A 25,368-nucleotide genomic window follows, 5' to 3' on the forward strand; every position below is an offset into this window, starting at 1 on the left:
TTATCAGGTGGCTAGAACCCTAGATTATAACAACTATGTTGAATTAGGAAAAAATTATAGCAGTTTGGTGAAGGATATACAGAAACTCTCTATACTATCTTTGTAATATTTTCTTAATTCTAAATTTATTCCAAAGAGTTTCTTTTTAAAAGTTTACGTTATAATTTCACGACTACTGAATAATCAGATGGCCTGGAAATATCCATGCGTTTTCATATGCACATTCATTTCCACAAAGTAAATGACAAAACCAAAAAGTTCTTACTGAAACAATTTTCATTCTTAAAGAAAGATAAAACTGGTGCATATACAACTTAGAAATAGGACATAGTTAATTAGGTTTTTCAAGATTACCTTCTTTAGCAACTGTAACTATTTCCAGAAGAAGTAAAGTGCTATGAAATTCACATTTAGACAAGTATAGTAAAACAGAAAGATGTACTTATGACAACTTTTAAAGACAATTTTTAAGGAAAAAAGACTTAAACTTAAGTATAAGTAATTGGATAAGAATAGATAGTAAAGTGTAAACACAGAAAAAAAAAATGCCTTTTCCAAAGAAGCAATTTTTTTTCATTTTTCAGAATTTTTGATGAAGAACCAAACTTTATTATAAGGAAAAAGAAAATCTTTTAAAAGATTTTTAAAAGTGCTAAGTTATCCAAAGTTCATGCATAAATAATACTAATTACTAGTCCCAGGCAACATAGAGAGAAGAGAGTTCTAAAACCCAGTGGAGGTGAATTTTAGCTTTACCAACTACTATTTACATGACATTGGGGAAGTTAGCTTCCCCCTGCCTCAGCTGCCCCATGTAAGGCAAGAGCTACTTCATCTGAGGATTGAAGAAGGTGCTCCCCACAACATGCTTGGCATAGCATGTCCTATGCTTTCATTAGACATTACTTGCTATTTATTATCTTTATCTTTACCATTATTTAGCAGGCTGACCACTAAGAATAGATATGTACTTGTTACCTTACAGACAAGGAAGATGAAGAAAAAAAAAAAAAAAAACATCATAAACCCTTTTCTCCTTCCAGCGTAACTAAATAGTATAAAACATTAAAGGAGGCAAAACCACTGGAGAAGCTTCAATTAAGCAAAACATAGGAAGCAAATTTTTTAACTCCCACAGAATATGTCACTTAGTGATACAAATTATTTTTGCAAATTCAATTCACTGTGTTTGTCCTTAGAAGCCAAAGCCCTCAAATTCCTTATACTTTTTTCCTATAAATATTACTTAAACCTCATGAATGTGAATAGCCTCAAATTTTCTCAAACATTAACATTCAGGGTTCAGCCAACCTTCCACCTTCCATGTGCTCTACAATAGGCATCCTGAGGGTTCATAAGCCACACTGAGATTCTATGAAGAGTTTCACCTTGGCTGCAGCTCCATATATGTCTCATTGACATGCTGCTACATCCACGTAGACCTGAACTCCACCTGTCCTAGACACCCAATGATTATACCAATGCCCATCAGGTAAAATGGCTTCATCAATCCTATTCTGCTTTGTAAAAGAACGTTTTTTCAAAATATCCAAATTTAAAGGGAAGTAATTATAGATGCACATTTTACAATATCCTCTCCAGTCCTAAGTCACTGCAGTCTTCCTAAACATCAGATCTGACAATGGAAAGCACAGTGATGGATACTTCTCAATCTATTTGAGTCCTCAAATATTAAAGACTTTAATAGCTACAGAAATCAATTAATAAATTGATTTAATATTTTTTCTGATTAAGCAGTAGCATCAGAATCTATATAGACAAAACTGAATTTAAAGGCCAAAAAAATTCCTGGAGTTGATAAATAAGAGAACAAGAAAAAATAATAAGAGAGCAAAAGACCCACTCTCCTAGGAATTTATCATTTTAGGGTATTGGGGAATCTAGACAAACCCATGCAAAACAGTCCAAGGTTGGACTCTAAAGGAGCTAATGTTTAGTTATTAGGTCTTTACTACCTATAAAATATCTGTTGCTATAAAAATGAACAGTTGTTCTAAAATGTAGTAGTAGAAACAAAGACCGGAGAACCTATAGGAAATGGTTTAAAATGTGAGACATACAAAGATCTAACTACTGAAAGATGGGAAAATTAGAGAGATGTCCATCTAAGTCAAATTTAGTTTGCTTTGAGATGCAAATTGCTTAGAGGTGAGAGGAGAACAGGGCCAGGGCAGCCTCTTTAAGCTAACACACATCAATGTAGAAAGGGAGGACTGAGTCAGAATGAAGGATAAAGTTATAAGGAATGTGAACGGAAAGGGCAATCTTTGATGTATGGAAGAGATGGAAGATGCACTACACTTACGACAGAATGGAGACCATTGGATACTAGATACAGGAAGGGCCGCCATCAATATACATGAAGGGATGAGCTGACAGCCTTTGGAGAACCAATGTGACCTCACATGACCCAGGACAGCAATGCTCAAAGCTTGGCAGCACCTAGGTATGGCCTTCATCCTGTAGTGGGCAGAATGAGGCTGTGATCATGATAATATCAATTACAGAAACCATTAAGAGAAAGGTTAAGTGATTTCATCTTTACAAATGCCACTTGGTTTTATTTTTAAGGGTAATATGTTCAGAAATCTCAACACAAGCCTAAACCCAAACTAGAAACTAGGAACTGCTTTAGAATTCCCATCTTTAACAACAGACATACCAGGAAATAACCATCTCTTTGTTTTTAAAAGATGGACTTATTTAACAGTCTTTTAAAACCCTATACAGTTAAAGCAGAGTTTTTAAACATAGCAGGCATTTGCATTATAAAGTTAGCTGAGTGGTCATGAAATGAATTCCATGATGTGATTTAAAGGAATCAATACAATTGTATAAAACTTCACAGACTTTTATGTGCAGATATATTCTGAGTAATTTGTCTGTAGTTTCCATATTTTGATAGTATAGAAGTTGAACAGTTTTTCCTTGGTTGGAGGAAAACTATTTTTCTGCAGTTATGTGTTCTGAGTCAGGGTTCTAAAGATACATATTTAAGAGAGAATTCGAATTTCTCTGCCTCTTAAGAAAAGTATCCACCTTGGAAATATTTTCTAGATAAAAATTATCTAATAATTCACTAAAATTTTGCAATCTTGAATGCCAAACATAAAGCTCTCCTGTTTTGCTTCCTGCCATTCTGAGATTGCAAAACAGGAGTACATCATGTGTACTACAGGTCAGGCACCATACTATATATTGTAGACCTGTCAATTCACTTAATACAGAAATGCCTAAGAGATATGTGTCATCTTCATTTTTACAGATAAGGAAAGTGAGGCACAGTGAGATCATGACTTACCAAAAGTCACCAAAAAAGTGTGAAGAGGAACCGAGACTTCAAATCCTAATGATGTGCTGCTCAGAATTTGTACTTTTAAACTTAATGCTAGATTTCCTAAGGATTTAGATACCAATGGGAAATTTCATGATTTAATCATACGGCAAGCATAAAATTTGCCAGCAACAGCAAGTCAGTGGGAGTTGGGGGTGATTAGGGATTGAACCCAGGACCTCACACATTCTAGCCAAGTGCTATATCCCCAGTCTTACAATCCTTTGTTATTGTCATTGTGAGACAGAATCTCACTAAGCTGCTAACATGGGCCTCCAACTAATGATCCTCCTGTCTCAGCCTCTAGAATAGCTGGGATTATAAGTGTCAGCCACCAAACCTGGCTCCTCCAACTAGAGCAATTTTAAAATACAAACTCCTCCATGAATTCAACAAACTCCTGAATTGCTAAGGTTTTTTTTTTTTAAACGAATAATCAGCTTGATTTTTCATCCCATTTCAACAACAACAACAACAACAACAAAACAAATCAAACAAAAAACCCCACTATACTTCTTTCTTTGGCAAGAGCTAACCCTTACTGACACATACATGAAAGTATGTTTTTTTAAAATTTACTTCCCTATTATCATTTATACATTCAAAAAGTATTTATACATTCAAAAAGTAGAATAGATACATTCATATTTCAGAGCTGTAACTCTCAGTCCCTAACAGTCTTAAACTCACCATTAAATTTATTTTTTAAAACCCTAATCATGTGGAAGTCTTCTTGAAAACAAAGGACAGACAATGAACATAGATTCTAGAATAGTCCAAAGCCAGTTTAAAAAAAAAATTAAAGCAAGAGAGGGATATGAGTAGCATACTGAGAGAAAAAAGAATTGAAAGGAAAAGAGCTACAGAGGCCCAGACAAACACATAGAGAATACATGAAAAGCTAACCAGCCACAATCTATCCTTATGAATCAGGTAGTTACCACAGTGATTGAATCTATCAATTCTGATCACATTAACCTGGGTCTTTGGTGAAGTTAACAATGTAACTAAACAAATTTACAAGGCCCATTTTTAAAAAGAATAAATAAAAACTAGCTAATTCTGTTAAGAGTTGAATATTTAGAGTTTTTCCTGGACAGCCAATGAGGAATAATAAAAACAATCCATATTTACTATTTCAAGTGAAAATCTATTTTTTCTACTATTTCAAGTGAAAATCTATTTTTAAAGGTCCTTTAAGATTTCAACTTGTATTTATTTAAAGAATGGGAATGACATTATGAGTTCAGTATGTTCTCAAGTGTTTAAAATTTTTTTCAGAGGCTATTCACAATAGAGTTGTTATTTAATATCTGGGGGAAACTCCTAAAATTCAATTAGTGATAGATTAATCATGCTATTTTTCTAATCCCCCATACTGACTTAATGCTGAGGATGTATTTCAACAGTGAGAACGGGTCTGAGAATAAAACAACACATCAGTCATGGAAGTGACGTTCTCCTCTGTGCAGTCCCCAAATGCAATTTTAAAATGCTAAGAATGTGTGTATAACAAACATTCCCATGCTTCCAAGTTGGGGATGTAGGTTAGGCAATATTCTGAACCAAAGATTTCTTCTACAATATATTCTGAAGGTCTCATTTGAAGCTGGATGGTTTAAGAATTGAAAGAATTAGGCTAAAAGAAATATACAACCTAATCATAGCATAATGAGATCGACATGTATATAAAAGAACAACAGATCCATAACTTCATCTTAAACATGTACCCCATTAAAAACTTTCCAGCAACAGAGATTTATTAACCAATAATCCCTAATGTTTTCATAACACACTTCAATACATTCATCTCCAAAACCTGAGAGAGAGAGCACTTTATGTAAATGACTGTATTCCTCGATTACAAACTACCTGTCCTCTTATTTACAGCCTCAACCCAGCTCCAGAAAATGAAGCTCAAGGGCCTCCAGAATCAACTAGCAAGGACACGCAGGAAAAACTGTTGGATGCCAGGACTGGAACACTGTGTAGCTCTTAAGAGTTGTGATGGTTTCTTAATAGGTAACCAAGGGTTCTGTGTCCATAAGAACATGACTCTTTTTGTGGTTTCTAAACAAAACAATGAAATTCTTGTAGCATTTAGATAATCTTAACTACGCAAATTTAAAGCCAAAGCAACTTCTCGGCTTTACTAAAACTGTGAATTCATTAAACGTCACTAAAAGTAGTATAATTTGTGTACTCGGAAGGAGTAGCTTAAAAAACAAACAAACAAAAAACCCAAGCTTATTCTTTTGGTTCTATATATAACACAGAAACTGAATTTATCTCCCTGGAGAATATGGTGTATATCGGCATCATCAGAGTTTGTGTGTAGGAGTAGTGACTGTGTACAAAGTGGCTTATATTTGGTGGGTTAATAACAATTTAGGTATGATGTCAAATCAATTTTTGAATTTCTTCTTTTTCAGAGTCCAGTTTGTAGGATTCAACTGAGGTGGCTGTCCTGTGCCTGTAACATTATTCTCTTGCCTCTCTGTTCTACTAGACCCAAATATCCTCAAGGAAGAAATAAAGAATCTCTTTCCTTCATTACGGCACCTGGTTCAAAGCCTAATGCATAGTAAGCACTCAATAAATATGTAATAGTTCCATTAATGTGTGCCACACAGAAGGTCAAAGTGTATATTTTTACTGCTAAAATCTTATTTTTTAAGGCTCTCAATTTTTGCCTACATTACATCTTTATAAATAATATCATTTTCCTTGAGCAAATCTGCCATGATTAACTGATCTCTGTTCATAATAAGGAAATAAAAACAAGATGTTTATTATACTCTGCTCCAAATAGCTTTGTTTAGCCCAATAATGGCTCAAATCAAACTTAATTCTGTTTTCACTGTTTGCCTTAATACAGCCTGACAAATATCCTTTTGTCTTTAAAGCCTGCTTTAGAATAATACCTGTTGGGTAAATTAAGTGGCTAGGAATCTGCCCTGTTGGGTAAATTAAGTAGCTAGGAATCTTCCTTAATTTACTACTTATTAGAGTAATAGGCATTCAACACTCAGGAATTAGCAGAAATCCACAAATAGATGCAAAGGTAACTATACTGGCTATGAATAATTTTAATAAAAAGATAATGTGATCAAATAGCCAGATAATATAGTTCAAGCTTTTAATTCTTATCAGCTATGGTGCCAATTATGTCAAAGACATGAGCTTAAATCTGCATGTATACAATAAGGTTTTGTTTTGTTTTGTTAGAGTGCAAGGATTGTACTCTAACCTGAGTGAGCTACAGGTAGGGAGCTGGAGATGAGAGAATGAGGATCCACAAAAATCATCCCCACTAAGTTTGTTCAAATGGTTCACACACAATGGTCAGCAATGTAAATGATGACACCTTACACTTCATTCAAGCAGAAGTTTGCAGGCCACTCCAAAATTCTAGTAGACTTCTTTCAATATCTTTGGGACTATATTCTATTTATAACCACAATAATCCCCAAACACCAATACTAAACATAGTTACGAACACTCAATTTCTAAGGTGGAGTTATATTAATAGTCCCATTACATAATGAATAAAACCATAATTAAACAATCTAACTTATCCAGTCATAGGAAGAGAGCTACATATTTTTTATCATCAAATTTCAAGTGGAGTAGGTAAACTATATAGCTTCTAGGTTTCTCTGTCCAAGAGGGATTTTTGAGAGAAGTTTTTTTCTTTTTTTAATGCAAGATACAACCACAAAACAAGACTGTCTTAGAGACTGTATCTTCAATTAAAAATTAGAAAACACACATCCCTGTGTGCAGTGCTGTCAAACACTGCTGTGCAGTAGAAGAAGTCCCAAGAGGCCTTGTTAGAGGAGTAGAAGCCACGGGCCCACTCTGTGAGATGGGGTTTCTGCAGGTTTTGAGGCAGGGTCCAAATAGCTATATTATGAAGGAGCATAAATTTTAATAGTGCAATAAAATTCTGGTTCAGTTTTGCAATTCTGTCATAAACTCAGAGTATCTCTTATTTTTGAAAAAATGTTAAAAACAGCCAGTGGGTAATAGCATAAGAAATATCTATTCAAGATTCTCATCTGGCCGGGCATGGTAACACACACCTATAATCCCAGGGGCTTGGGAGGCTGAGACAAGGAGGATCCTGAGTTCAAAGCCAGCTTCATCAAAAGCAAGGCGCTAAGCAACTCAGTGAGATCCTGTCTCTAAATAAAATATGAAATAGAGCTGGAGATGTGCCTCAGTGGTCAAGTGCCCTGTGTCAAACCCTGGTACCTTCCCCCCACCCACATCCCACCAAAACACAAAATTCTCATCTGAAGTAAAGATACCTAATGCCACTGGGTCAGGGTTGACAGGACTCTGCTGCCTGGAGTGGCTGCTGCTACTGCTGCCGCCTTTTTTCAAGTCCTCAGCATCACTGTACCGCCGGATCCAGTAATTCAATTCTTCCCGGTCCGCTTCCTGACATCGCCTTAGTACAGTGAGTGACCGCCTTGTTTTTTCTACCATGTCCATTATGCAGTTTAACAGCTGCGCAAGAAACAGGGAGAAAGAGGTGAACATACAAATCACCACAGGTTAAAGAATTTGGTGGGTAAGAAAATCAATATTTCAGGATAATAAAAGATGAAATTGCATTCCTGCAGGATTTCAGTTTAGTATTTCTAATGGTCAGATCTGAAATTCCAACCCAACAGATGAGCATATTCAATGGGAAAGAGAAGAAAAGCAAGAAGTGCTAATGTGAATCATGACAGTCATATTTACCTTCAAGGTGTTATAATTAGTAAATCTACCTTTCCAGAATAGTAAGCCAATCACCCTTTCAAAATAAAACAGTAGCCTGCTGGTCTTTTTCCAAGATCTAAATATTTCTCTTACGTGGCTTTCACATCAATTTGGAAATCAAATCTTGCATTCTACTCAAACATTTTCATTCATTTTTTTTTTCAAGGAGATCAGGAAACACAATACCTTCAAAGCATCTTTAAGCTTTTATCATATGACCTCACTTCAGTTGTTCTCAAAACATTTTTTAACCTAAATGTTTACTGATGTCTTACATGGTCAAGATGTTTCCATTCTTCTGCCCATTCTCTGTCTGTTAGTCTGTGATCAATCATTTCTTCTTGACGTGTGCCATGCAACCCTACAAATAGAGAGAAAAAGGCTTAATTGCCCTAAAGCATTCAGTACCCAATCTGTATGCAATCCTGCACATAGCCAGGACCATGTGGGCAATCCCAAAGATGTTAAAACATTTTATTTTGATTGGAGACAAGAATTATACTTAGTCAGAATTACCCAGTGGCGTCCTCCTAAGAACGACAAAAATATTAGAACTCCAAGGAATTCTAGAGGTCATCTCATCAGAACTCTTTATTTTACACATGAGGAGGGAGAGCTACATGATAACAAGTCTAGAGCTTCTTATTCATATGAGACTCCCTAAGTAAAAATATAAACATATTCTTAGCTCTTAATAAATACAAGAAATTGGGGCTGGGATGTAGTTAGGTTGTAGACAGTGTGGTTAGCATACACAGACTCTGGATTTACTCCCCAGCACTAAATAAATAGAAAGAAACATGAGTAGACATTAGGTGGTTTCAAAATATGACTGGTCTGCATTAAAAAATAGACATTATAACTCATTTTATATGATTTCCCAAAACACAGTAAACCATTTTTTCATGCTTCAGCTATAGATGAATACAATCCTAATATATGTATCTTGCTGATAAAATTAGGCCACAAAGAGAGTGTTTTTATATTTGTATATAAAAGCTATATATACTAATTCAATTTACAAAAACATAAGATATAAAAATGAGATGTTTTATCAAAAAATCAGCATGCCAGTTATACTTCAACAAATATCATATTCAAATTAAAAAAATGAATATCATAATTTGAAGCCCATGAGTATTAATGCTCTTTAGCACCACAGTTATACTGCTATGAAAAAGTATCATGTAAATATTTACCAAGTGCACTGATATTAATGAATGAGCACCATTAGGTAAGTTAGTCATTAGAATATGAACATGCATTTTCACATTTCTCCATAAAAGGTCAGAATAGAAGACTGATGAGAGATGTCTAGAAACCTGGTGTTCCTCTCATGCCTTCATTGTGGAAAGTGCCCTTTATCCTCTACATCAAGGAAGGGCACTGGGCGATGTTATGCTTTCTGCTTTGAATGACCAAAACAATTCTTTTTGGTTACTCTCCCTCATATTGTTAATCTGAACAGCAAATTAAGTCTGGCATGGTTTGGGCTTCTAGACATTGAGGCTCCTTCTCTGAGGTCCTGTCATTTAAGCATTAAATGACAATAAAAAGATATTGCATTCCACTTTTTGTGAAATTTAAGTGGTTAGAAATCTTTTCTTTCCGCTGACTTAAGGCGAAAAAAAAAGATGATTCACATGACTCTTTCAGCCAACTACAAGATACAATTTCATCCATAACCCATGAAAGTGAACATTTATGATAGCTCTCTCAGGTAAAAAATAATAAAAAATAAAAAGGTATAAAAATACTATGCATCATTCCTGTCCAAACAGAACACACTCAGAGATAAATTTTAAAAGTTAAAATTGTCAATGCCACCTATTGGCAAAACATAAAATTGCAAATATTTTACTAATTTGCTTAATAGAAAAGATATTGGGATGGGAGATAATAGTTATTGCTCTGTTTAGTGTGAATATTTCAAGTTGAAATGTTTGCAAATACGTAATTTTTGTTGACTTATTTGTTGCCTGTGTTTTGGGGAAAAAAAAACACTATTCCTACAATTAATCACAGAAAATAACCAGAGGATGATGAAAATATAAATGTGACAGGAACTTTCAAGATGGTGGCATCTAAATGTTTGGCAGTAAGAACCAAGACCTCTAGAGGTCTCAAAATTTTCAAAAATTCTGCAAACTAAATGATTCAAGCTCTAACACTCAGAACAATTAATGAGCAATAGAAAGTTTGTGGTTAACAGGTGTCTACTACGAGTCTTAGTGGTCTAAGTTTCATCTCATTCTTTTAAAACAGAAGAATGTTAGAAACATTGTTGTGCTCAAGTATTTACAGGAGAAATAAGGGCTTCATCTGGTACTTTCAAACTCTGAAGGTCATTTGTTGGAATCAAATCTATGTAAGGAAAAAATAAGACAACTGAAAACTAATTTCTTTACTTCACATACTTAAATATTCAACACCATACAAATTTTATTTGTGTTCATAATACCACAGGGATATACGAGAGTAAAATAGGTCATAATCATCAAAGAACACATTTTCTGTTTGTGGGCCACCTGGCACTAATGTTGTATCTTAACTGGTTCCTATGTTTTAGAAGATTTTTAGCTAACTAGGCTAAAACCCAAAGCTTACTTACAAACTAATGCTGCTTACAAAATTACTTTATTAAAGGATTCAGTTGAGTATATGTCACTACATATAACACACATTTATAAATCATATCAGACTAAATACACCTTTATGACAATTTTTATATTCTCAAAATGGCAGCCTGATATAATGCCATAATTTGTTACTCATACATCAAGATTTTATTTTACATTAACACACACTAAACTCTGGCAGACTTTAGGGATGGTTAAGTAGCTGCACATATTTATAGAGATTAGCACTATTAGTTTTATAAGCCAATATAATTAAAAGGTAAGAAACATGGTCTGAAGAAAATCACATAAAACCAATGGATACAGATATAATTCATAAAGGGATATTTTACATTACTAGATGAAAACATAATCATTGCACATAAGCATAATTACTTCCTTGTTGATTACTTTATAGTGCACTGTAACTAATAATTCACCAAATAGCATTTGCTGCCTAAGAAGTAGACCATTCTCTGGCACCTACAACAGTGTATCATCTCCTGAACTGGTCTCACAGTAACCTGATGATTCCACTGCTATTTAAACATGAGCAATCATATTTTCAGGCCTTAAGTCATCAATAAATGGTAAGGCTTCTGCATAGAAAGGGGTTGTAATCACATTTGGTTTTGAGGTCTCAGTCTAGACTGAGAGAAAGCATAACCACTTTTGAAAAGCCCTTCAGAAATAGTACCTGTGAGAACATTAGACAGATCGGCCATTAAGAAAGCACAAATTATGTGCTTAGCCATTTTTGTCTGACACACTAAATAAACATAGAAATTACTGTTTTGGGCAACCAGAATTACTAATTTACTATCTCACAACCAAAGCCTCAGTCATCTCATCCCCATTCTGCTTTCTAGACCTTTGGAGGACTCTGGACAGGAAGGCAAAAATACTACCTTACAGCAGCCTAAAAACCTGGGTAGAAGCCTAACACAAACTTCTGCATTTCAGGCTATCTCTGCCTGTGAAAAACAAAAATGAAAATAAAATCCTGTCACTATTATTCCAGTAGCTGACAGCTGGCTGACTTTTTCCCAGAGTTCTGTATCTTCAGCTCTGTTTTCTGATTTTCTACTTTGACTTCACCCTTGTTCTTTCTGGTATCCTGCCCACCAAATCTCCCATAGTCAGGAAAATTGGCCAGCAACTAGTTATGAAGTAAAGGGAGTCCTGTTGGTGGGTGGTATGGCCACAGGAGATGGGGAAAAAAGAGGGAGATGGTTGTTGCTCTTAGTGAGATTCTGAAGGTTAGACATTGAAGGTGTCTCAGGAACAGCGTACTTACTACCTGATACCATCACCTCAACCACCTATCATCTATCAAAACTTACCTTAGGCATCTTCCTTCTGATTTTTTTGCAGCAAACATTTGCTGAATAAAAGGCAAGATCTCCTAAAGCTTTATATCCAATAATTTTATAAAGAGTAATGGACACAGGCAAGTAGGACACAAATTTTCCTAAACTCATTCATTCTGTGTTCTGTTCTTTGATGCAAAATTGACAATACTAATTTTAATCACTGGCATTTTCTAACAGAGAAAAGTACCAAGCATTCCTCACTGTCAAGTTAAGCCATAAACAGTATGCCATATCATATTTTGGAAATATGGAATATCATGGAGACTGTACAAGTCCAAATGAACTCAGACTATCTGAAACAAAAAATATATACAAAAGAAACTAATTTTTAAAAATATTTTTTAAAAAGAGTCACTGATGTTTGATTCTCAAAGAGACTACATATGAAATCTCTCATAAAGCAAGATTCAAGCTAAAAGTTCATTTTACTTTTGTTACCATAATTAAGGATTTTATTAAGTTTGACACCCTCCTCGAAAAACAAAAAGAAAATTAACCTGCTGTCTTCAAGCATATAAGAGTATACTAATAACACCAAGTTTTCTCATAAAGGGGACAAAATGAAGAAAGCAAAATTTTGCCCCTATAAGACTTCAAGCCTCAAACTCAGTTGAGAAGTAGTGATGTAAGAACCTACAGCATCCAACTGCCAAAAAAGTGAATAGATCTTTGAGTCTTACCCATAGGTCTGTTTCTGTCCCTGAGGTCCCTGTGGCTGGGGTGTCGATAGGAGTCCCTGTAGTGGTGGGCAATGGCCATATCATCCAAACGGTAATGCTGAGGTGGAGGTGGGGTGGGGTGAGGCAGGCCATTTGGCTGGTAGGATAAGCCGTTATTTGGACTGTACCGCTGGCCTGGGCTAATAGTGCATGGTCGCTTGCTTGGATGTTCTGAGTGCAAAGGCTCTCTGTCAAAGCCATTTTCTTTGGTTCTAGGGGGCAGAAGAAAGAGAGTTTTGTTTCATTATATACTCAGAAACCAGCATAATTCAGATGCTCGTATCAAGCTTGTATCAACAGAATATTCCTTTACTGGCCAGAAGCTTTCAAAATTCAGCAGCTTCCCAGGAAACTTACAGGAATGCTCTGAAACCCACGTTGAGGCCCAAATGATATGAGATTGAGCATAGGAGAAAATGCGTCACTTGTCATCAAATTAACAAACATTTTTCCAGCTGAAGCTCATGTGGCTAAGTCACAAATAAGAGGAAACCCAATCTCCTTTTTCTGCATTTTAATGCAAAAAAAAAAAAGTGATTGACTTCTAACAAGCTACCCTAAGACAGAGTGTAGCCAGTGACAATTCAGCAGGATATAAATCATCACTCTCTGGAAGAATGCAGCACATCTGTTCCACCCAGCATCTGATTTTCATGTCAGAGAACACCTGAGAGCTGGGTTGTCCAATACAGTAGCCACATATGACCCTTTAAATTCAAATGTTACCTAATTTTTAAATTATATAAAGCTTAAAATTCAATTCTTCAGTGGCAGTAGCCACTTTTCAGGTACTCAATAGTCTGCTGTGGCCATTGGCTACAGAACTGGATGCAAAGACACAGAACTTTCACATCATCACCAAGTCTATTGGAAAATGAGGATCCAAGTGAGCTAACACGATGAGCAATGTAACATCTGGAATACCAACATTATTTTGTGTCACTAGCATGATCAGTCAACAGAGCTAGCTGCGACTAGGAGGAAGAACTAAATTGCTCCCCCTTTAAGTGGAGGAAACACATGCCCAGAGAGTCTGTGTGTCCTGTCTGAGGTCATCAGGTCTTAGAACAACAGGCTTCATCATGTGACCCACAGAACTTTGAACTTGACTTTCAGAAGAAATAAATTTCAAAAATGAGGTCTGATAACTAATCACTGCTGTTTGATTCTCAAACAAAAGTAGGGCTAAAAAAATATTTTCTAAGGAATCTCTATTGCTTAGAGACTTACTCAATATATTTGATAAGATAGAAACAAGTTGCATCCAACTCTGACAGAATCACAACACCTGAGCCAAGGCTTCCCACAGCAGCTGGCTCTCCTCAAGAACCAGCAATTTATTCTTAGACCAGTGGCAGTATCTATGTTCCCAGAGAAATCTCCTAAGAATTCTTACCCATTCACAGTGGTAAGGCTGCAGATTTCCATGTATCTCTTAGTTTTTTAAGTTGGTAAAACAATAGTTATAGAGGACTTAATACACTTTTTCTACTTTCCTGGAACCTAGTAAGAGTCTGATAATACCAGAGAGGAACATCTAAGTAGAAACTAGATCAACAATGGATATTATCAGGGGCAACAGGGCTCTACAATGACTAAACCTTATGTTCTTTTAGGGTAGAGTCCCAGTGACAACTTAGATAACCAGACTGAGAAGAACAAAAGGGACAGAGACAGAAGGTGTAAGAACACAAAGAACTGAAGGAAAGTCTGCAGAGTTGAATGTGGAATGAGCTCATGACTACTACAAGCTAAAGGAGGAGCACCAGCTAAAGACAGGAGACTGGCCTCTACTGGAAATGACAGCAATCCATGGTCCCCCTGGGAATGGCAGCCAGCCACCTCAATGCTGCTCCCATCAAGTGCATGTCTGCACAAAAACATACGGACTCCATACATATTGATCATTGGTATCAGACTAAAATATCCACTATAGCTCAGACATTACCTAAATGTATTGCTTTAAAATAATTTCTAAAAGTGAAAGGAAACATTCTAGATATTGATTTATCTTCTAAGAGTACACCTATGTGATTTTAATCTGTATTTTTATCCTTTGCATTTCTGAATAATACACTTTAACATTCAATGCATATTACCAGCATAAATCAGTTATAAAATACTGAAGACTATTAGTAGCTATGAACATAATGCTAACACAGCACCTACCTTATGGCAGTATGGTGTAATGGAAAGAGCACTGGACTGGAAATCAAGAAATCTGAGATCTAGTCCTGGCTCTGCCACGACTAGCTGTGTGACCTTGGACAAGTCACCTAACCTCTCTTTCATCTGTAAAATGAAAGGGTTGGACTAGATCAACAGTTTTCAAACTGTGTCACCTGAAGTGCTTAATGGATTCTGCAGGCAATGAAGACCTTTTCCCCCAACTGATCAAAATTAAAGGATTCAAGGAACCCCCTTGTTATTAACTGTGTTAAAAATTGGAGTCCCCTTGGGCTGGGGATGTGGCTCAAGTGGTAGCGCTCGCCTGGCATGCATGCGGCCTGGGTTCGATCCTCAGCACCACATACAAAACAAAGATGTTGTGTCCGCCGAAAACTAAAAAAAAAATAAATAAATATTAAAATTTTCTCTCTCTCTCTTTTTAAAAAAAAAATTGGAGTTCCCCCTAAGATTTCATTTTTAAAGGTAAAAGTCTGCTGCTAAAATCAAGTTTGAAAACCACCAGAGTAGATGATTTCTGAGGTCCCTTCTAGTTATAAAACTTGATAATTCAATTTTTCTACATTATAATATTCTAATTATTCTATACAGTTTAATGTCATGGTTCTGTAGATCAAAACACATAGGGTTGATGGTTCGCTGGTCAAACCAAACAACATACAAATAAATTGTTCACAGCTTATTTTTGTGTGAAAATTATATATATCCTCAAAATATCATTGTGCAGATCCTGTAGCATTTCTTTTTTCCCCATGATGCTGGAGACTGAACCAGGGTTTTGCACGTGCCAGGCAAGTGCTCTACCACTAAATGACATCCCTAGCCCTTTTTAGGGTTTTCTAAGTTGCCCTTACAAGGTCTGGCCTTGAATTTGTGATCTCCCTGCCTCAGCCTACCAAGTAGCTGAGATTACAGATAAGCACCTTCCCTGTAGCATTGCTATATATGAAACATCTTTGACCCATTTGTTTGAAACCAGCCCAACCTACAATATTTCCTTTTTTTTTTTTTTTTCAATGAGAGCAACAACAACATAGAACACCAGAAGAATCCTGGTAACTTTCAAATGGTTAGATATGTTACAGACCTTCAACCTCACATGAGCCCTCACTGGTGTTATTACTTAGATGACCCGATTATATGGGGATGGGGAGAGTTTCTTCCCCTAATGCAAGGGCAGCGATGACCTGAGAGGCAGGGCTGGGCCCTGCATCTGTCCCCTGATTTCTGCATATCCTTGCTGTCCTTTACTGGGTCTCCTCACTCCTGACAGCTAGTGAAACAATAAGGTTCATCACTTACAGAGCAGTTACATTTTAACAGCAAAGCATGGAAACTTTTGTAGCCCAAAGAACTAAAGTTACAAAAGACCTCCCTGTTGCTTCCTCCAATCACTCAGGACTAGCTTTTAGGCTAGCCCAAATCAAAGGATGTTCATCCAGAATGGTGACTAAAACAACTTAATTGCTATCTTCAGCTATCTACACCTTATTTGCCTAGGCAAATTTTATATTTGCATTTTAATTTGTTGCCCTTTCAAAGTGTACTAGGCAAAAATAAACACTTTTAATTTTGTCCCATAGGCATGCCCTTGAAATAACTCAAACTCTACAAGGAAACCTGTCAGGTCTCATAGACACGTGGAACAAAGTTTTGGTTTGGTTTTAAATTTTACCTAAGGATATTCCTTTTTTGTACCAGGAGACATATGCCTGAACATCATCTGAGCACTTCAACATTTAGCTCTTCTGTCAAGCACTTCTCTGTCAAGGTCTGATATCCTGAGCCCAGAGGGCACTCAGGACTCCGCTGCATGATCCAAGATTCCTTAATCTCAGTTTCCTACCTGGTACAATGCACACACTGGAAATAATAACTGTGGGGACAACTGAAGAGATAGCCTAACTTACACTTTATGCCATTGGAGGCTTCCCCTGGCCCCAGTTCCTCAATAATACGATCTGCAAACTGACGATTTACAGAAGAACATGAACATTTTTTATAAAATTCTACACACATTATTTAACAAGGCATGATTGGCTAGTGTGCACTGATACTCCCATAGTAACATGTATAATAAAATAGTATAACAATCAAGGAAATGGGAAAGTAAGAAAAAAATCTCATAAATAGTCAACATAGTATGCAGAAGAAGAAGATAAATCTCCTAATGACAGGAGAAGGTAGAATCTTCTTTCTTCCCCTACATTAAGATTTTTTTTTAATGTGGGGAAAATTCAATTATAAAGACTTTTCTAGGGGGAGGCAAAGTGGTATCGCAATAAACTTTAGAAAAGGAAACAAGGGCAAATGCTAATCTTAGCCCTGTTGCAAATAAATATATTATGTGCCTTAGCTGCTCACTTGAGTTACAATGGGCATCTCAAAATGAGCATGTTTAACTTGGCCTTGACTCTCTCATGCATTCTGAGAGAACCTTCCAAACCATCATCCAGGGAGAAAGTTGAAAGTCATTCTACAGTCTTCTCCAAATCCAACTCCTATCACTGATCTCTTAAGGACCTGTGGCAGGCCCCTCCTTTTGTTCCAGGAAACCTTGATCTTGATCAGTCACTGCTGCTTGCTAGACCCCAGCTGCTTGCTTGGACAGCCATGTCTACCCAGGGCTCTTCAAAAGACAAGTAGCAGTGAGACACTGATCTAAAGTTCCTATGAGATCTAACATCCTGTCACACACTGAATCTTACTTTATTCTTTATTCTTAAATTTTAGAAGTCTACATCTAAATTCTAGGAGGTAATGGTTCTATTAAAGATCAAAGACAATAATAACTCAATAGCAAACCTGTTTCCCTTCCTTTTCTAATGCACACAGTATGTCAAGGCTACAGAAGGACTAGACGGAGGGGGGGAATCACTCTCGTCATCATATTTGAAAACATAATTTAGTAAGAGGTCTCTTTAGAAACTGTTAGGAAATAGGTGAGTTTAAATAAGAATTTCACATAATTCGTTTTTCATGGTGTTGAATATTGTATCTGAAACAAAATAGATTACAAACTCCCCTGTCTCCTTAAAAAGAAAATCAAACCTAATTCTTCATGACAACCTGCAGTAGTTTCTGTGTTTTGCTATCACTCTGGAGGAAGGGGGACATTTAGACGGTTAAGAACAGAGAGCTGAATGCCACAGAACCATCACTACCTGGATAGCCAGATGGAGAGAGGTGCCTTTAATCTCTCTGTTGCTGAACAACCACCTCAGAGAGAACTTCCTGAGCTGCATGTTAATGTCTTCAGAAGTAAATAAGAGGCAGGTGGATGTGGGCCACTCCAGACACACAGACACAATGCCTGGACCTTCACGGATTACAATGCACCAGGTTCACAGATCCACCTGAGCCTTCCCTCCCACAGTGGGAAGATGGAATTTTTCTATCACGTGTCTCCTGATGCTGTCCATCTGCTCAATGGTTACACTGCCTGTTACTGGCTGTCCCCCTTGTGTTTCCTAATCTCTGTCACTGCTGAAATATTCCATTTCTTCTTTTCCTGCTATTTGGAACTATGCTTTCTTTTTCTAATTCATCTGCACATTCAATTAGAGTCCTCCAGTGTTTTCTGGTCAGTGAATCCATCTTGGTATTGGGTTCCTGGGCCATTAACGGCTATTTTCATTGTTGTAGTTCAGATTTTCTGTTTTCTTTTTTACATGTGTGTGTGTGGTGAGAAAGAGAGAGACAGACAGACAGACACTAGGGATTGAACCCAGAGGTGCTCCACCACTGAAACATTAATTCTTCATCTCCAGCCCATTTTATTTTCAGACAGGTCTTGCTAAATTGCCCAGGCAATCCTCAAATTTGCTATCCTGCAGCTTTAGCCTCTAGAGTCTCTGGGATTATAGGTATACTCTACCATGTCTAGCTCAGAGACGCATCTTTTAAAACCAAATAAGTAAATGAAGACTCTTGGGGGGAGATGTAATTTGATGTACTACTGAAAATAACTGCATTAAATTTATCTTGAGGACTGGGGTTATGGCTCAGCAGTAGAACACTTGCCTAGCACGTGCAAGGCCCTGGGTTTAATCCTCAGCACCACATTAAGATAAATTAAAATAAAGGTATTATGTCCAACTACAACTAGAAAATAAATTTTAAAAAATTATCTTGAATCATTTGTTTTTTTAAGTGGTGGGGGTATTTTATTTTTAGTGTTTTGCTTTATTTTGTTGTAGGTACCCACCATGTATAACCTACTAGCTTAAGCTTCAGTGGGAATACAAAGATGAATGAGACATGATCATTCCAACCCTCCATAAGATTATGATTTAACACTAGACAAATTCTTTACCATAAAAATGAGTTAACTGGAGCTATAAGGCTTCTATACATTTGTGTGGGATCTATAGACTGAAGGTACCATATGAATAGTACGAACATGGTCTAGGAGCTCAGAGGGAGAAAGGATTACTCCACAATGTATATTCAAAAGATCCGGGGCTTTGCAGTTGTATGAAATTGCTGGTCGTGTGACCTTGGTGGGCCTACCTCTAAGACCCTCTGTTTTTATCTACAAAATGGGGGTTACGTTAGAGGTGCTGAGAGGACTATAGAAAGAGTCTATATACAGGGCCTAACCCATGGTTGGCATTTGATAAGTTAGTCAAAGCCTTTTGCTTCCTAGCTGGGACATGCAGAGGCTGGTGGCAGAGAATCATGGTTTGGGGTATTGGGTTGGCCTGGAGTTGGCCTGGTATATCCAGAACACAGGTGTTTGAGTTGGGAGCCTAGGATTAGAATTGGGTCTCTCTTAGAAGACACATGACCTCAGACATTCAGCCTTCCTGAATCTACACCAATAGCACTGTTAGAAAATAAGTGTTATATATTAGTTCGTAAAAAAAAAATATATATATATATATATATATATATATATATATATATATATATATATATATGCAGGGCCTGGCACATCTATTGCCTGGTAAATAGTGACCATTCTTATAGGATTTATGACTAGGAACCTTCATTCACATGATAGCTACTGAGATAGTATGTAAAGCCAATGATGACATAGGAGAAGCAGGAAAGAACAGAAACCATCAGTGGGAATACAGCTAAGACATGAAGAATATTCAGGAGGGAGAGACCTGGGGTATGGAAAGAAGTAAGGTGCCAATTAAGGCTGAGACTGCAGAGCCTGGAAGACTCTGCAATCACGCTGTTTTTCTCACCATATAAATATAACTGAATGCTATTTCACTAGACATCTCACAATTGATGTGATTAATATAAAAAATAATAATAATGACTACTGGGATGATCATGTATTTCTTGAAACTGAGGAATGCATAAAAGATGCAATGTAAAACAAAGCTGAAGATAGAATTCCTACATTTTCCTCATGGAATATTAAATGCAATAGATCATACAAATTTCATTGTCACTTGCATAGACAATTGAACAATTTCTTATAAAATATACTGGTGTGTTCTTTTTAAAATAACATAATCACTGACACCCTGTTCATTTTACAGAAAAGGAGAAATGGTCCACTCTGTTCAGTTGGTGAGTAATGCAATGATAATTTTCAGATATTCAAACAACAGGGCTTCAAAATGACTGTCTTTGGCCCCTCAAACCTGTGGCATTTTCTAACTTACTCATTCAAGCAGGCAATCTAGCTCACTTTGGATCTTCTGTCATTAAAAGGATTTATAAAACCTCAGAATATTATGTGATGCCATTTACCCACTTGAGCAATTAAAGAAATATGAGAAAGTAAGACAAAAAATCCACATTTCTTAGTTAAGTTTTCCTTATTTAAATTCTGCACACACACACACACACAAAAAAAAAAAAAACCCACATTTGTGTAACGAGAAGATTTCAGCTAGGTAAATATGCTCACGTTGCCTGGAGCAGTGGCACATGCCTATATCCCAGCAACTTGGGGGGCTGAGGCAAGAAAATTGCAAATTCACAGACAGCCTCAGCAACTTAGCGAGACCTTAAGCAATTCAGTGAGACCCTGTCTCTACATAAAAAAAATATGAAAAAAGAATGGGGATGTGGCTTGGTGGCTAAGCAGCCCCAGGTTCAATCCCTGGTACCAATAATAATAATAATATATGTTAAAAATATACATACACACATATGCATACACTGATTTGTCCACTAAGAAACTCTGCAACCCTAGACAAATTCTTGGGGCCTTCAGTTCCTCAAGTGTAAACAGGAGGAGTTGGCCTGGTATATCCATAAGATCCCTCCTAGTTGACAAATCATGTAATTCTAAGGTACAAGCAAGTCCTTCCAGAAAATGTTTAATTATCGGGGGAAGAAGAAATACAAATTAATCCAACTATGAGGCCTCTGGAATAAAAGCCTAGAGGTGTTAAACTGCAGTTGATATAAAGTAGTCCTATTAAAATGATAATGTATAAGAAAGGGATTAACAACATCTATCATTTGAGATCGTAGGGGGAAAACAAATCATAACAAAAATAATGATACCAATACAAGACCAAAGATCATTTCATCTGGTTTCTTCAGCAAGAAAAATCCTGAGTCAGAAAAGGGGCAGAACAGGTGAGAACACAATACAAAAAGCAAATTACAACAAAAAGCCACTGTATCAATGCTGCGAGAAAGGATGAACAGCAGTTAATTAGAATAACTAGTAATGCTCTAAAATCTTAGTATTTATTCACTCAGTCTCCATGAAATCAAGCACTAGCTATTCACTTCCCTCCACAGTCCATAGGAAAGCTTCTTGTCTTTAGAAGCCATCAGAGAGAGAGCAGGATTAAAACCAGTGCCCTTAGCAGGTCATGGTGGTGTCCACCTGTAAACCCAGAAACTCAAAAGACTGAGGCAGGAGGATCACAAATTTAAGGCCAGTCTCAAGCAATTTAGTAAGGCCCTAAGCAACTTAGTGAGATCCTGTCTCAAAATTAAAAATAAAAAGGGTTGGAGATGTGGCTCAGTGGTAAAGTGCCCCTGGGTTTATTCCCTTATTTAAAAAAAAAAAAAAAAAAAAAAAGGAGTGCCCTTAATTTATAGTCTCTATTTGTGAAGGTGTTCACTTCATATAACTTTTACATAGTGAGAAAAATACAAATCAGAATTCTCTTTCCTAATATTTGGGACAGGAAAAACAAAGCATGATTTTTAAGTGAAAATTGTCTTTTTCTAATTTGAGTTCCACAGTATTCTATCATAGACCAACAAATTTGGTACAATTGCTTAGGAACTCTCCCCAGAGCTATTATTTTAAAGAAATTAGAACATTTCACTTTTGTATACAGGAAAAATAAAGGAAAAAAGAGATTCCATAGACTTCCCTGGGCTATAAAATTTCTTTAAATAACAATAATGTTTTTAAAAAGAAAAAAAAATATAACCTGTGTCAATAATATTTAAGGATGAGCAGTTCAATTTGCCAAAGCCCATCTCTGTAACACGTGATGGTTGTTTAGTACATTAACTCAGCAATTGTCACAGAATTTAAACCCCCAAAGTTGTAAACAAAATATAGAGCGCTCTTTTGTTCATGACATGTCATGAACAAATTACCAAAATGTGTTTTCTCCTCAGGTGTCAGTTTTTCCCTCTTTTAGTGACTGATGGCTCCCAGTGTTATTACAGAAACAGATTGATCTTTTTAATGAGCCAGTTTAATAGACTCCAAAATCTCACCGTGGCTGCTCATCCATGTCAGACCATATGCACCAACAAAACATTCAGTAAAACAAAAAAAAGCTCTGCTGTCAGACAGCTCCATACTCTATAAAATTTCATATAGTAGAGCTGGATATTCAGATAAACAGCCAGAGAAGAGGAAAATGCAGATGCAAACAAGATGCAGGAAATACATGCAAAAAGAAAATAAAGAAAAAGCCCAATACTATAGAGGTCCATATTTTCTTGGCTCAGATCAAATTCCCACGAGATACAAATGTATTTACGCAACATAGTCTCATTATTCTTTCTAAGGAAAATTCTAAGGAAACCTATTTGCCATCTTTCTATTATAACATATACTTCAGGGTTCCTTTTGAAAAGGGATGTTCCATCCAAAGATCAACCATATGAATTCTGACTACAGCAACTGTCTGTGAATAACCAGAGAACAAGACAGAAGACTCCTTTTAAGAGTCTTCAGCCTGACTAAATGAGCATACTCTCGCTGTCTATCCACCCCCCCACACACACACACACCACACAGGGGGGTAGGGCAGAGGGGGAGAGAGAGAGTTAGAGATCAGAACAAGAATGCTGAGTGTCTGTGGAATTTAATATGAAGTTTTGATATCAAGGTTAACTGCTTAGAGCTTACCTCAGGATTGTCCCAGGAAAGTCAAAAGCCATGTTACATTCAAATAAAAATTGCTAGAAAAGAGCCAGTGGGAAAATGGCTGGGAATATAGAAAAAAAATGAATGAACTAAAGTTTTTATATTCCATCTTACGGTTACTCAGTAGTTAGGAATTCTAGCTGAGGTCATGCCCACTTTGAATTTTGCTTCAAAGATTATCTTTATGTTTATCCTAACTATCTAAATCTTTTTATTACACCCTCCTCGCCCCCAAAATAAATTTCCTCTTCTCAGTTTGCCATTCAGCTTCTCCCTAATTATTTTATCACATTATCCTAGAAACATGGAGCTAAAATATCAATACCTGCATGCAGCACTTATTTCCCACAAGGTTAATGGGCTCAGATTGGACAGGAATAGACACGTAAATCTATTCCTGAGCCACTTCTTCGTTCTTATCATTGTGTAGACATACCACACAGGTACCCACATTAAGCAATTCCCTTTAAAAGCAAATGTACCAAATGCTCTTATTCCCTCTTAAATCTGACCAAGAAAATACAATTTTCAAAAAGAAGAAAGGAGTACCATGGGCAGGTCATATGAGGAACTGGATCTCCAATATTTCACTAATATTTAACCTTTTGCTTTAGGAAAATTAAACCATGAAGTCCTAGGTCAAGAGGAGATAAATTCCAGTGGTTGTAGCATAAAAACTGCTTAGCAGAGAATTATGTAATGACTACACTATAAATGGGTGGCTTTTAATAATATTCTGATTTGCACAGCAGCTAACACACTTAAGGGTAGCTAAGTCTGTCACAGACAGAGGTCTCTGGGCAGTTCCAAGGATGTTAATCTACTGTGAATCTGGAACATAACTAGGCCAGTGTCAACATCTCATAGGCTGTTGCACCATGTCTGATTAAATGCAGAAAAATAAGAAAAAAAAAAAAAAAAGAGAAAAGAAACCCAGTGCATGACAAATCAAGTTGTAGAGTACAGTTTCATTTTAAGAGTCTCCACGTTTCACATATACTTTGCAAAACGCTGCTGAGACTTCGCATTCTTATATCATTGCTATTCCCCTAGAGATGAAGGCCAGCAGCGAAACTACAAAGAAACATGTCCTCGTACCCCAGGTAGGAGGACCAGGCTGTGATGGGCCCAGGGTCCTCCACCCTCTCACCTGTCTGGAGTTCGCCTCTTCCCGTTTTCGTTCACATCGAGAAGCAGCTCTGAGGAGTCAACAGGGGAGGTGGTGCTGGCATCCAGAAGCAGCTGTTCGTGCTGGGCGAGGTACTGGGCAGGGTTCTGTTTGGCCAGCCTTGCGCAGTGGAGGAGCTCGCGCTGCAGCAGGGGCAGGTTGGCCTGCAAGAGTGCGACAGGAGTGAGAAGGTGGACTGCAAGGCTGCTTCCGACCCGTCCACCTAGTCGCCTGCTGCTCAAACTGTGAAGCAGCTCAGGCAACACTATGTTGTCAAATGCATGCCTCAGTTCAATGTCAGGGCCAACTCTAGGACAGGGCCTGGATTTATGTGTCACTTCACCTCCCTCCATTTCCTCATTGACAACACCAGCAGTGCGCTAATGATTTTTAAGGGCCCTTTATGGGGCAATATAAATTTTACAGCATGTGAGATTGCAGCTCCGTCCATGAGTAACTTTTGTTTTCTCTAAGAAAGAAAGAGGGTAGTGAAATACAAACATGCTCTTATTAATCTCAAAAACATCTCCTTGACACATTGAGTTTGGGATCTAGTGATTTCTACAGGTCAAACAGGATAATCCCATGAAATGTCTTTAATCAATTACTAGCCTTGAGTGAAAATATATTAGAAAACATAGGAACACAAAGATTCTTTTTCATAAGCATCAGATTCATACAATTAAGTAACTGCCTGGGTGAATATGGTCAGGTGTCCCACTTGGAATTCAAAGCAGTACACACTAGTAGTCTACAAAAGCAATCTGCGTCTTTCTATCAGCCTTAGCCCAAGGAACACAGATACATGAACGTATGAATACTATACATTAGAAAAAATCCTGTGTACATGCT

At 36.9% G+C, this 25,368-nt stretch overlaps 1 protein-coding gene across 6 annotated transcripts in view; it reads right to left on the reverse strand.

The window, feature by feature from the left end:
- Runx1t1 (RUNX1 partner transcriptional co-repressor 1) overlaps nt 1–25,368 on the reverse strand; it is a 140,786-nt gene that overhangs the window by 22,296 nt on the left and 93,122 nt on the right. For all 6 annotated transcript variants that reach the window (XM_046464869.2, XM_046464871.2, XM_058585610.1 and 3 more), the window contains 4 exons: nt 24,499–24,680; nt 12,800–13,050; nt 8,404–8,489; nt 7,669–7,870 (listed from right to left, as the gene is read on the reverse strand). In XM_046464869.2, the coding sequence (XP_046320825.1) occupies nt 7,669–7,870; nt 8,404–8,489; nt 12,800–13,050; nt 24,499–24,680 (721 nt within the window). The remainder of the gene's footprint in view (nt 1–7,668; nt 7,871–8,403; nt 8,490–12,799; nt 13,051–24,498; nt 24,681–25,368) is intronic.

This window comes from Marmota monax, unplaced genomic scaffold (genome assembly GCF_021218885.2).
Source record: "Marmota monax isolate L192 unplaced genomic scaffold, Marmota_monax_Labrador192_F-V1.1 WCK01_AAM20220418_F8-fsc00003, whole genome shotgun sequence".
In the NCBI taxonomy this organism is placed as follows: domain Eukaryota; kingdom Metazoa; phylum Chordata; class Mammalia; order Rodentia; family Sciuridae; genus Marmota; species Marmota monax.